The 13,586-nt window shown below is 39.2% G+C and overlaps 2 protein-coding genes across 6 annotated transcripts in view; one reads left to right on the forward strand and one right to left on the reverse strand.

The window, feature by feature from the left end:
* LOC127968178 (CMP-N-acetylneuraminate-beta-galactosamide-alpha-2,3-sialyltransferase 2) overlaps positions 1-4,669 on the forward strand; it is a 310,280-nt gene extending 305,611 nt beyond the window's left edge. For all 4 annotated transcript variants that reach the window (XM_052569176.1, XM_052569175.1, XM_052569174.1 and 1 more), the window contains exons 3-7: positions 423-610; positions 963-1,142; positions 1,578-1,623; positions 1,710-1,829; positions 1,910-4,669. In XM_052569176.1, the coding sequence (XP_052425136.1) occupies positions 423-610; positions 963-1,142; positions 1,578-1,623; positions 1,710-1,829; positions 1,910-2,077 (702 nt within the window). In that variant the 3' untranslated portion in view covers positions 2,078-4,669. The remainder of the gene's footprint in view (positions 1-422; positions 611-962; positions 1,143-1,577; positions 1,624-1,709; positions 1,830-1,909) is intronic.
* unm_sa1614 (un-named sa1614) overlaps positions 4,663-13,586 on the reverse strand; it is a 48,211-nt gene continuing 39,287 nt past the window's right edge. The window contains exons 25-28 of one of the 2 annotated variants that reach the window (XM_052569169.1): positions 8,145-8,206; positions 7,840-8,030; positions 7,091-7,213; positions 4,663-5,866 (exon numbers count right to left, since the gene is read on the reverse strand). In XM_052569169.1, coding sequence (XP_052425129.1) covers positions 5,792-5,866; positions 7,091-7,213; positions 7,840-8,030; positions 8,145-8,206 — 451 coding nt within the window. In that variant the 3' untranslated portion in view covers positions 4,663-5,791. The remainder of the gene's footprint in view (positions 5,867-7,090; positions 7,214-7,839; positions 8,031-8,144; positions 8,207-13,586) is intronic. The other variant, XM_052569170.1, reaches the window with a different exon arrangement.

Below are 13,586 nucleotides of genomic sequence, written 5' to 3' on the forward strand. Positions count from 1 at the left end.
AATAATATATATATAATGAATCTATCTTTTATTATGATGCACCTCACAATCCGATTCCAAAACGATTCTTGATCTACATTTTTTTTTTCATATAAATTAATTAGTTTACTGACTTTGTCAAATTTATCAGATTTTTTTAATTCATTTACTTATTTTTATTCAAGTTATGGTTTTAAAGCTCAAGATTGGCTTTGTATATCGCTTACACCATGAAACATTATACAAATTTATATCAGAATATTGCATGTATTTTGGAAGAAAAACTTCTCTAGGAATCAATTCTGAAAATTTCATAGACCTCTATGACTTTTTGCATACACAATAAGATTGGAATAGTTTGGATAGCCAAAACTTCTTTCCTTTAAACATTAAGATGGAATGGTTAGCTTTAGAAGTTGTATTTATCATATTTTTTTGTATAGTCTTTGCAGGCATCTGATGGAGTGAAAAAGGGTGTCTTCCAGAAGATGTTTGAGATCATTCCCCCTCCACATAAGAACGAAATGCCACAGCAGGACCAGTGCCGGAAGTGTGCGGTTGTTGGAAACTCGGGGAATCTGTTGAAGTCCAAATACGGAGCCTTGATAGATTCCCACCCATTTGTTATTAGGTCTGTTTACTACTCTTTGTATGTCTGGTCTTAACATTTATAAAAAAGATAATTCTCTTTTTGTCTGTACTCTGAAAGTCAAAGGGGTTCAAAACAGGCCTGGGCCTCATTGACTTTCACTGTATGGACAAAACAGATTTTTTTTTTTTAATGTTTTTTTTGTGTGTTTGTTTAAAACACTCCTGTATCACCTAAAAAAAATAATAATAATAACCTGTATCTGTATAAAAGTATCTGAGAGTGAAACCTGAAGAAATTCATTAATATGATTCTTTTTTTCTTTTTTTTAAGTTACAACCAATAAGTGCAATAAATTTTTTTACTAATGCATTTTGTCTTGAATGTCCCTCAGAATGAATAGGGCAGTAACTGTGGGTTTTGAAGAGTATGTTGGTAACCGAACCACCCATCACTTCATGTACCCAGAGAGTGCGATCGATCTGAGACCTGGTGTCCACCTCGTCCTTCTTCCCTTCAAACTGAAAGACATTCAGTGGTTGTCCAGCGCCCTTTCCACAGGAGAGATCAAAATGTGTCAAAATCTTTCTGAAAACTGGAAAACATACACTACCAGCCACATTTTTTGAACAATTAGATTTTTTATGTTTTTAAAGAAGTCTGTTCTGCTCACCAAGCCTGTATTTATTTGGTCCAAAGTACAGCAAAATGATGATGCTGAAAATTCTGCTTTTATCACAGGAATAAATTACATTTTAAAATATTTTCAACTAGAAAGCAGTTATTTTAAATAGTAAAAACATTTCACAATATTAATTGAATTTGAATTTGGATCAAACAAATGCAGCTTGGTGAGCAGAAGAGTATTCTTAAAAAAAAAAACATTAAAAACATGAAAAATCTTACTGTTCAAAAACTTTGACTTATAGTGTAGATTATAAGTAAAATCATAAATAAGTAAAATAATTTTCCTCTCTCTTTGCTAAAACTGTTTGTATATCCCAAACAGGACGTACATGAGAGTGAAAAGTCGTGTAAAAGCTGACAAAGACAAGGTGATTATTAATCACACTAAAGCTTGTAAATCCATAAATGCATCCATCTGTTACACCTAACTCATCCTACCGTGTGTGCTGTCCAGGTGATGGTTGTAAATCCAGCCTTCTTTAAATACACACATGACAAATGGACAGAGCGTCATGGAAGGTACCCGTCCACTGGGATAGTAGCCATTATGTTTGCTCTGCATCAATGTGATGAGGTTTGTACTTGCTTTTAAAGGCAAGATAACAATTTCTGCGTCAGCAGACTATTCTCACTGACGATGTTCAATCCCAACAGGTGTCAGTGTTTGGATATGGGGCAGACAAGCAGGGAAGCTGGCACCACTACTGGGAGTACAACAAATATGCTGCCGCCTTTCGAAAGACAGGTGTCCACAATGCTGATTTCGAGACTTTGATTATTCAGAGGCTCCACAAAGAGGGCAAAATCAAACTGTACATGTGAGCCTGTAATTGTGGCCTTCGTTGACTCAGTACTGCTCAAAGCCAGAACGTGCAGCAGCTGCATGGAAGCCAAAGAGACGCAGATCTGTGATCCACCCTAACATTAATTGACCACTGTGAACTGCACTGAACCAAACCCACAGACATCAAGCTGTAGTCCTAAGACCAACTTAACTTCTCCTGTTCTTTCATTTGCCTTGTGCCTGAAGAAAAGAGGGATTTTTGCCTTCCTTCCAGGCACTGAAACTTCGAAGATGACAAACAGTAAGCAAAACAGCTTGACGTGGTCCTCCTCATATACTTCTTTCTTACTGCAACTGTTATGACTAACTTTACACAGTTTCTGTACTGCAAATGTGCAAAACTAGTTTCATGTACAGTCAACAAAGCTGTCCGCACTACAAGAAAGATGTTGATCATAAGCAGTTTTCAGGGCAACATGAAGCAGAATTCACAACCCAGCAACAGAATATTAGATGAGAGGGGGCGGGGCTTGATTTGATCTATCGGTAATTGATTGGATCATAAAAGTGGGTGTTAAATACCAGGTTGGACCATTTGATGTATGGTTGGAGAGTTTCATGTCAGCAGAAAAGGAAATGCATTTCGGAGGTTAAGCAAGTTGTTAAATTTGGATGAAAGCTTATGAAAACAGTTTTCTTTGAAATAGCATTTAATGATAAATCATGCAAAATGAGACCAGTATTAAAAGTAAAGTTTAACACAGAAATAACTTTTTCTTCACATTGGGTAACATAGGGGTTCAAAAAATATTTTTTTATAAAATTTTTTTTATAATTTTCCCTATACACTAGCTAACATTTGAAGTGACTTTCATTAAAGTTGTCCTAAAACCTAAACCCGAAATGCGTTCTTGTCTTAGGACAACTTTGATGAGCTTTTTTAAGATCCATTTCAAATGTTGACTACTATATTTTAAACATATACTTTTTAAAATCATGCAGATTTGGAACGACATGAGCGTGAGAAACTGATGACAGTATTTGTTTCTTTTTTTGGGTGAAGTACTTCAGTTCATTTAAAATTTCATTTTGACTTTTAACTTCAACCTGCAGTGCATTAAAGCTTTTTAGATTACAATGTTGGGGGTTTTAATGTTTTAAAATGTCAAATGAGCAATACACACATTTTTAGATGCACAGTTGCACTGACATTGCTCGAGTCACCACACGTTTCCTGTGTTGTTTTTGAAGGGGTTTTTGTTTTTCACCTTAAAATCCTGTCGTTATTGAACCATACTGAAATCAGTTAAATATAGCCAAACCACATCCTGGAAGATTTATTTGTTACATAGAGCTGTGAAAATGCGTTCTATGTTGAGAGTGAGTTGTTTGCTATGGGAGCGTTGTTGTGTGTTACATGTTTAATATCATTCATTATATACCTTTAGACCAAAGCCGTCCCTAGAGTGTTCTCTGTGGCACTCGTACAACAACCTGTCTGGTGATTTACAGTCCTGGACAGAGCACATGCTGTATTTCCATACATCTTTGATTCATTATCTTTTTTCCTGAATTAGAATGGATCTCTGTATTTTTATAGTTGAAATTACTAGTCGTAAATATATGTTCTGTGTGCCACCCACCTTTCTAGTTTGCATTATTGTGAACTGTTTTAGGGATTGAGACGAGGTAGAAACTTGAGCTGTAATTTCATTGTTTGTTGCCAAGTGTTATCAAGCTGTGGGTTTTTTCTGTGACTTCTGTTCTCGAATGTATTTTAGCTTTGGATTCCTTGCTTCATGTTAATGATTGGCTTTCACAGTTTACAGTTACATATATTCTGAACACCATCGGGATTGGAGAGTTATAGTTTGGAAAATATTCAAAAAAGAAACTGACATGAAAGTGTGTTTTAACAATCTATTTAGAAACCGAACCAAAGCATAAACAAACAAAATAAAAATGATAATAATTCAATTCAAAAGTCACAGTTTAAGGGCATCCAGGACAGTATTAAAAATAAAAAAATATTTGATATTGTCGCATAAATAAATAAAAAATACAAAAAAACATACAGGCCTATTTTTTTTAATGAGATACACAATACATAAATATCTCACAATACCCCAGTTTTCCATTCAGGTTATTAAACATAAAAAGCAGAGCTAAGACCACAAGTTCAACTTTTAATACGTGATGGTGTATATATCTAATGCAAGTAGAGAAACAGCTCACCAATTATAATTGAATAATTTTTACATCTCCCTGGTGGAATTATTTAGGAGTCCAAGATATTGAACAGTAACGTCAAAAAACTGTGGCCAAATGAGTTTATATGGTTTTGTTTACTTGTCATATTCTCAAACATGTGACTGCAGATTTAATATTCCCTGGGTGTGAAATGATTTGCAAAAATGTCTTCTGCCACAAGTAGTTCTCTACTCTCGAAGCACTTTAAGGAGTTAGTCCATGTTCAAAGACCGTCCAGATGAATGTGATGGTCTGACAGCATTGTAATGGCCAAATTGTGTGGTGTGTGCACATTTTGTAAGCTTCTATGTTCATGATGTTTTGTGTGAACGTGTGATTAATCTGTGGTCTGTTTTCAATAAACCACTTACTTAAAATCACCATTTATTCAGTGATTTTTTTCATCTGACCTTACGGAAGTAATTGAACAATAAATGGGTGATCTCAAAATCCCCTCTTTCAAAAAAAGTAATAATAATGTTTATCGGAAATAAATGTTTTAGGACCATAAAAGTTTTATTACAACTTTTATTTTTAAAGCACTTTTCTTCCCAATATTGTTTCTATAATGTGAAAAAAAAATCTAATTGAAATTATTTTAATGCAAAAAATACGCAAAAATGTTCCTGCTTTTACATAAAAAAATACTGTTTACAGTATTTAATACAGTAATGGAAATAAGAATTCAAAATTAGAATATAATTTTTGAAAAACTAAGAAATTTGGGGGAAATGTATGACGGCGTTTTAAGTGCCACGTTAAAAAAAAATATTACAAGAATAAAGTTTAAATGTTTCGAGAAAAAAGTTTAAATGTTTCGAGAATAAAGTCTAAATATTTTGAGAATAAATATTTTATAGTATTTCAACTTCATTCTCGAAATATTACAACTTTAATCTCGTAGTCTTAGATTTTTTTAAAAATTGAACGTGGCACTAAAATGCCGTCGTAGAAATGTGCTTAAATGTAAAAAAAGCAAAAATTCTAGGTATAAAAAAATACTTTTTTTTCTTTTCTTTGTAAGCGAAATATGACCCGGATGTGTTTTTGTGCTAATCAGCCAAACACACAATATCCACAATTAATTTGTTTGTTTTTGATGACATTTTAACAGTTACCCTGTTGCTGAGGATTGTGCTAAAGCTGTTCTCCATTCCTTGAATAGCAACACAAAATTTGGCATTATATTTTCGTAATACAAACCTGTGATCTGACATTTATGATTCCTCACATGTGAGTTCAGTTCAATGTAACATGCAGCTCATGCTGTGTGTGTTTTTGGAGCATTTTTAGGAGAGTACATGATGGTAGTTTAGCTCACAGCACAACGTGTTCCACATATCCCATCTCTCGTGGCACTGCAGACGGGCCTGGGAGTGCTGCTTTGTTATGCTGATTCTTCATTACCGATGGTTCTGTGGGGGGACTTCAAGCCCCTCATTTCCCAAGGTGCTTTGGCAGTAGAGTAGACTGTGCTATGATTTCAGCTCCGTTGGCTGGCTTCATTCAGTGAGCATAGAGACAAACGATGCTGGAAATAAGCCTGTTCTGTCTGGCTGTCCCTCGATGTAGCCGTGCTGAAAGGGAAACATTACTGGCTCTGGTTAAAGTCGTCAAAATGAAAGATGTTTAATTCAATTAGCTGAAGAATGAATTAAGAATCTTCAGGATATTAGACAAGCCCACTGGAGATGTATGGGTGGCTTTCTGACTCCGATATGGAAGCAGAACAGAATAAAACATGGACACTGAGAGCTTTGCTCTGATCAGTTCCATCTGCTCCCATGGGATCATAGGATACATCTGCACACACAGCATGAGTCTGTCAAAGGCTAACAAGAACCCTGCAGCTTCCTCTTCAGAACCATCTCTAACCGTAACAAGGAATTTGAGTCATTTATGCCAACAGAACTTTAAAAAGCCAAAATCATTGAAACTAATTTTTTTAGTGTTAAATAAAAAATATACAATATTTGGTGGAATGTCCAGACAAGGAAGGACAAGAAAATAAACATTTTTATGCCATGGATCCCCTTAGGATTTCCCTTTTTTAATAATGGTTTTCAATTTAAGAGTAAAAAATATTAAAGTGGGGATATTTAGATACATATGGCCAACAGCATAAATTAAAAAGTCGCTCAAGTGAATTTTAAAACCCCCGTTTAAACAAAAACCTAAAACATAGATCAGTTGTGTCACTGCGAACCAAAACATAAAACTTTTATATTTTTTCAGTAATTGAAATAAAGCTCATAAAATTCAAATATAAAATAAAACTGAAATAAAAATAAATTAAAGCTATATAGGTATAAATAGTTAAACACTAAATCTAATAAAAATGACAAAAGTAGATAACAAAATTACTAACAATTAAGCTAAAATTTGAATGAAAACTAAAAACATAAATTCTAAATATTAATAGATACTATAGTATTACATAATGCTAAAATAACATTGATTCTTATGTAGCAATTTGTTAGAAACTAATATTTAAAAAGCAATGGTGACAATTGTAATTTATGAATGAAATAGTAAAGTTTTGAATAATTATTTTACCAACACAGCTTCTTTCCCTTAAACATCAAATACTAATAATATATCAGACATTCTGCTTTTACATGGCTCTCTGGAATGCTTGAAACTGATTGGTCAATCACATTATTCTGCTCATTTTTTTCATATAATGGCTACTAAACTGTACAAATGACCATCCCCCAGGACATTAATTTACTAGTCGCATGTCTCTTAATTTTGCTTTAAAACTGATCTCAAATGAACTGTTCTTTCATTCTTATACTCACCCACCAATCAGCATCCTCCTCTCCGAGCACCACCAGAACCTCACCCTCACTGAAAGTGAGCTCATCGTGATGATCCGCCACACAGTCATACATGGCTTTAACACGCTTCAGCTTCGACTTCATCTGAACACAAAAACAAAAACAAGAAGTTGAAAAAACTGTATCATGTGGCTTTTAAGTAATAAAGATTTTTCAATAATTTGTTATGGGAAACCACAAGCATGAGGAACATGTCAAGGAATGCCTGCATCACTCGATGTCTTTCCAACAGCCAAAGACAAACTAAATAACATTCCTCCAGCTCAGACCAGCATTTATTCCCATGTGGACACAGTCTGGTTTAAGCTGGTTTGGTGCTGGTAAATTGGTTGATGTAAAACAGCTGGGAAAGGTGAAGTTAGAAGCAAAACACACAATGAATGTGGATTATGTGAAACAAAAGACTGGAATAATGGGTAACGAGAAAAAAAAATAAAACATTGTAACACGGTGAGCATAAGAGACTATGACAAAAACATTAAAATAACATAGTAACCCAAATTAAATAATTAACTCTAAATTAGTTTTTTTTACTCTTAAGTTTCTTGTTGTCTTCTAAGAAACCCACCCCCCAAGTGAAGTATATTTTGATTTTTCCTTATGAAGAAACATTGAGACCATTAAAACTCCTGGGCTATGAAAGAACGATGAGTGAGCAGTATGATATTAATCTCTCTAGTTCATGCATTTCTCATGGTTTCTGTTCTCACCAGGATTTTTCTGGGCAGTGGGTGAGGAGCAGTTTGGCAGGAGGAAGAGGAGCTGCCGTTAGTCTCCAGGCTGAAGGAGCGTGGGGAGGTGGGGGACAGGGCCGGGGCATGCCGCCCGCCGCTGTTGATGGGCTGTGGGGTTTGGTACAGCAAGTGAGACGAGCTGCTCTCCCCATCTGCTCGAAAGCCTGCTGAGAGAGATTACAGCCACAGCACATCGTAACAAAAGCCATGAGCCATGATAAGCAAAACAACTTAACTGGAAACAATATAGTGGAAAGATAACTAGACACTAAAAGAATTACCTCGTTCTGGTAGCTCAGATAAGGAGTTGAGAGTAGACGTGGTGTATTTGGGAGAACCTGAGCTGAAACAGACAGTCTTACAATCAGTATGTGTCAATAAGAACCAATATACTGTATTGCATTGTACTGTATTTTATATAAACAATGCAGTTTACTGTAAAAGTGTAATCATGACAGTGTAGCACAGTAATTTCTTTAGTATATGATTGGTGTATATCAAGTATATATATAGTGGTAATATATAATATATATATTTATATATATATATGATGTATTTAATGTGTGAATAAAATCATTTTTTTTACAAAAATGTTTTGGGATCAGGGTAACACTTTATAATAACATTCAGTTGTAAGTAAATGTATAAGTTATTAGATAATGATGAACTAATCATTTACGAAAACATAACTTTGTCTTCATAAATTATTAATAGGTGATAAGTTAATATTTTATCTGTTTTGTAGATTAAGTTATAATTTACAAGTGATTAGATGATGATTAACTAATCATTTACAAAACATGACTTTACTTTCACAAATTACTATTCAGTAATATGCTAATGATTTACAAATCTGTCATAAGTTATCTTAAAAAAATGCATATCATGAAATAATCAAACAGTTCCTTAGTAAATGGTTAATAAGTTACTAGTTAATAAATACTCCATGTGTGTCAGAGAAAACATCTGTACACCCTCACCAGTCAGCTCTTACAAAGCAGTACACACTGCAAACTATTCAAAACCTGTTGTGTAGTGAATAAATCATTTACAAAGCGTTCTGCATCCCTAAATCTACAGTGTAAACTACTCATCACTTGTAAATGTTTGTAGATCTTTGCCAACAGTGTGTATACACACACAACCTGTAACCGGCAGGTTTGTAAAACATTTAGTAACTCAACTGATGAGTAGTTTACACTTTAGATTAGGGGATGCAGAAAGTTTTGTAAATGCCTTGTATACACCTACAGATCATTTGTAACAGGTAAGAAAGATCTACAAATGATGAGTAACACATTTACAAGTGATGAATTGTTTACACTAGATTAGGGGAGGACGAAAGCTTTGCAAATGATTTATTCAAGTGTTTACACAACAGGTTTTGAATATTTTGTAGTGTGTACTGCAATGTAAAGGCTGTCTGGTGAGAGTGTAGACAGATGTCTTCTCTGACACACATGGAGTATTTTAACACTGTGCACTTGAGTGGAGGGTAAAACTGGATCACATTATCACTAGATCCCACACACTCCAGACAGATCACAAGTCTGTGCTGATGAGAGAAAGGGTTTAACGCAACCCACTGGAATCTCCTGACTGTAAGTCATTTTCACATTTATTCACCTGACAGCAAATCATTTATTATTCTTTTAAAAAAATCAGATTCCAGTCCTTCCCGCTCCTTTAGTTCTCTCCACTTCTGGAAAGCTGCTTCAACATTTACACAGTACTACCTTTTACCATAACTCTTTTTTTAATGTTTATTTTTTCCGAAAGGTTCCCCCCTTTTTTTATTTCATCTCTCACTATCTATAGTCAATCTGTTAATATCGGCCCTGTGTACTCACTGAGCGCTCTTCTCCCTATCATTACTGGACATGCCCCTTACTACTCATTGGCTGTGAGTGTGTATTGGGACTAGGTTCAACACTTTGGTCAAAAGTGTTTTTCAAAAATCGCTTAGTGCACCTTTAATATATTTGAACATGTAATTTACTCCTGTCATGGCAAAGCTGAATTTTCAGAACTTTCATGAAATTGTTTAACGAAACATACATCAATTCTATACTGATCATTAACTAATGGTTTAATCATCATTTGGAGAATTTGGCTTTCGCCTGTGACTTCTGAGAAGCTACGAGGCCTCTGTCTACTGCTGAAGCTGAACCCCGAGACCTCGGCATACTGACTCAACCCGCACAAAATTACGACGCTGGCAGTGTGAGAGGGCACAGAAGTGTGGCAAGTATGGAGGCACACGAACTAGGCTAAAGGCTTCACAGCTTGAGACAAGGGATTGTTGGGTGTTTGTTTTCACTAAATCCTGGCGAAACGACAACATCCTGAACTCTGCTGTTCCCTCTCGAGGCGGTAACTCAACATTACGTCAGCTAAGACGTATATGGGAACTCTTCCCTTCTCCACTTTCACTGAAATCTTATTGGCTAACGCCAGCTGGGGACAGCTGGCCAATTGACGCGAAGCATGCAAATACTGGCGGGTAAGCGTGCAGTATAAAATGCATGGGCGCGAAAATTACGTCAGAATCTCTTTCTTCACGCTAGAAGTCTTATCTAAGTCATCGTGGAAGTTGCAATAGAGGACTACTCACCCTGTTTTTCCTCTCCGCATCCGATGGCTGCTAATGCTAGATTCGGACCTTCCACAGTTCTGTGTGACCTGCTTGGGATTCTCACACGGACAACACTTGCGCCCACTGTACCGAAAAAAAAAAAAAAAAAAAAAAAAAATGCTGCCAGTGCGCGCCCTCAGAGCCAGAGTGGCTCGGAGGACGGCGGGAATGAGGCCCACTGCCGCCAGCGAGCCGCTGGTGGGCCCTCCCCCGCCCGAAGACGAGTTTGACGTCGGCGTGGTGGACTATAGCTTCCGCCAACTTCGTCCTCTTCGGAGCTGGCGAGGAAACGACTCCATGTCGCTTCGACGTCGAAAAAGGTTTGGGCCTCTCAGTGGGACCGCCCCGACCAAGAGGGCCCTGAGACCTCCAGGAGAAGCTCGTCAGGGTCTTCGGAAAGGTCGTCACGGAGCTGAGTCTCGCTTGCAACGCAACATGACGAGCCTGTGATAGGTAACTAGACTCGTGGCTCCTCCAGTCGAGCTGCTACCAGATGGCATTTAGGCATGCAAGAGCTCGTGGTGAAATCGTGGGCTGCACCCCAATCGGCGCGCACCCACTCTGCTACGAAGGCCATATCACGCACGTGGACGGGACGGAAACCCCCCCCCCCCCCCCGTCTAGGAGACTGTTACCACACACCTGTGCTCGTCTCCCTCTGCTTTTGGTCCGGACCACAGTCTAGAAAGAGCGAGTGCAGCTTCTGCTCTTTGCCAGGGCAATACTCAAGGTGTTTCAGGCAAACGGCGGCACAGTAGCGCTGACGTCATCAGGATCTGCACGCGGCAACTGATCTCGCGCTGATTGCTATTAAGCGCTCTGCTCAGCTGTTTCACGGAGCTCATGGTCATCTTTACAGGCACCTATGGCTTCCCTAGCTGTCCTGAAAGACGCGGACCGTAGGCCGCTCCTAAACGTTCCAGTTGCTCCCTCCGGCCTCTTTGGTGACGTCATGGAGCTATTCTCAGAGACGCAGAAAGCGCGCCAAAGTATGAGCCATGTGATACCCCGTCGCTCACCCCAGTCTTCTTCTGCTAGATTCTTATGCACCGGGCCAGGCTCTGAAACCAGCTAAAATAACCCGCAGTGGCACCCCGCTCTGAACCGGACGCTCGTTTCTGCCGAAACCAGCAGTGGTAAGAGCCTGGAAGGTAACGTCAGGGTCAGTTGAGGACCCCGCACCGCGAGAGAGCCAGCGCGCCATACGAGCCGTCTCCCTGACGGTGAAAGAGTGAGTGAGCGGGAGGCCCCGCCCCCAAGCGCCATGTTCATATGCATCATGTCCCCCATTTCCTTCGGGCGACGATTGCTATGTCTGTTTGAATGCTGTTTGTGTGAGTTCCACAATAAAAGCAGGTATACAATCAGCGAAAGAGCTTTACTGCCTCTTACACTCATCTCTGTGTCACTCGCCCTGTCTCAGATCAGTGCAGAGCCACAACCCATGATTATACTGGCCTCGCGAGAGTGCCAACACCACATAAACACGGTGTCACCCTCAATGTTCAGATGCATCATGTCCCCCATGTTTCTTCGGGCGACGATTGCTATGTCTGTTTGAATGCTGTTTGTGTGAGTTCCACAATAAAAGCATGTTACAAGCAACTAAAGAGCTTTACTCCCTCTTACACTCATCTCTGTGTCACTCGCCCTGTCTCAGAACAGTGCAGAGCCACAACCCATGATTACTGGCCTCGCGAGAGTGCCAACACCACATAAACACGGTGTCACCCTCAATGTTCAAATGCATCATGTCCCCCATGTTTCTTCGGGCGACGATTGCTATGTCTGTTTGAATGCTGTTTGTGTGAGTTCCACAATAAAAACAGGTATACAATCAGCGAAAGAACTTTACTGCCTCTTACACTCATCACTGTGTCACTCGCCCTGTCTCAGAACAGTGCAGAGCCACAACCCATGATTATACTGGCCTCGCGAGAGTGCCAACACCACATGAACACGGTGTCACCCTCAATGTTCAGATGCATCATGTCCCCCATGTTTCTTCGGGCGACAATTGCTATGTCTGTTTGAATGCTGTTTGTGTGAGTTCCACAATAAAAGCATGTTACAATCAACTAAAGAGCTTAACTTCCTCTTACACTCATCTCTGTGTCACTCGCCCTGTCTCAGAACAGTGCAGAGCCACAACCTATTATTATAATGGCCTCGCGAAGGAGCGAGAGTGCCAACACCACAAAGACACATGCATCATGTCCCCCACATCACTATGGGTGACGATTGCTATATGTGTTTAAATGATGTTTTTGTGAGTAAAAATTGTACTAAAGAAGCATATATACAAATTCTTGCACTCAACGTTGTGTCACTCGCCCTGTCTCAAACAGCGCAGAGCCACAGTCCATGATTATAATGGCCTCATGATGGCGCAAGAGTGTCACACCATTTCGCGACGCGCCCGCCCTCCCGCCAGTGCTTCCAGCCTCGCGGGGGCGGGGCCCTAATTAAAATAAGCCATCAGTGGCTGTAGACGTAACGCGTCCGCCGTGTCATCTCATGGACGGTAAGAGGGCTATCCCGGGCGTTTCACCGTGGATACTGGGAATAATTCACGACGGATATTCTCTCCAATTCAAACGCAGACCTCCCCGCTTCAATGGCGTGGTCCCGTCACTGACTTTGCCCCAAAACCGTCCTGTTCTGCGACAGGAAGTTCTCAGTCTGCTCGAGAGAGAGCGATAGAGCGAAATTTCCGCCCGAATCAATTTCCGCCCGAATCAGATCGAGCGGAATGCGCATGTTGAATTATCTGGACGATTGGCTGATTTTAGCCCACTCAAGAGATGTGCTATCAGTCACGTGGAAACAATGCTTCGCCGTTTGGATACGCTGGGACTGCGTGTGAATATGCAGAAGAGCGTGTTTTTACGAGTCGGACTGTAACATATCTGGGAATATGTTTGGACTCGATGGCGATGCGAGCCCATCTCTCTCTAGAGCATTTCATCGACTCTGCGCTGTTTCTGACTGGGCAGGTCGTTTGCACTGAGGGAATTTCAGAGGCTTCTGGGACTGATGGCGGCGGCTTCTTCAGTGTGCCATCTGGGTCTGCTACATTGCGGCCGCT

The sequence above is a fragment of the Carassius gibelio genome, chromosome B11 (genome assembly GCF_023724105.1).
Source record: "Carassius gibelio isolate Cgi1373 ecotype wild population from Czech Republic chromosome B11, carGib1.2-hapl.c, whole genome shotgun sequence".
NCBI lineage: Eukaryota > Metazoa > Chordata > Actinopteri > Cypriniformes > Cyprinidae > Carassius > Carassius gibelio.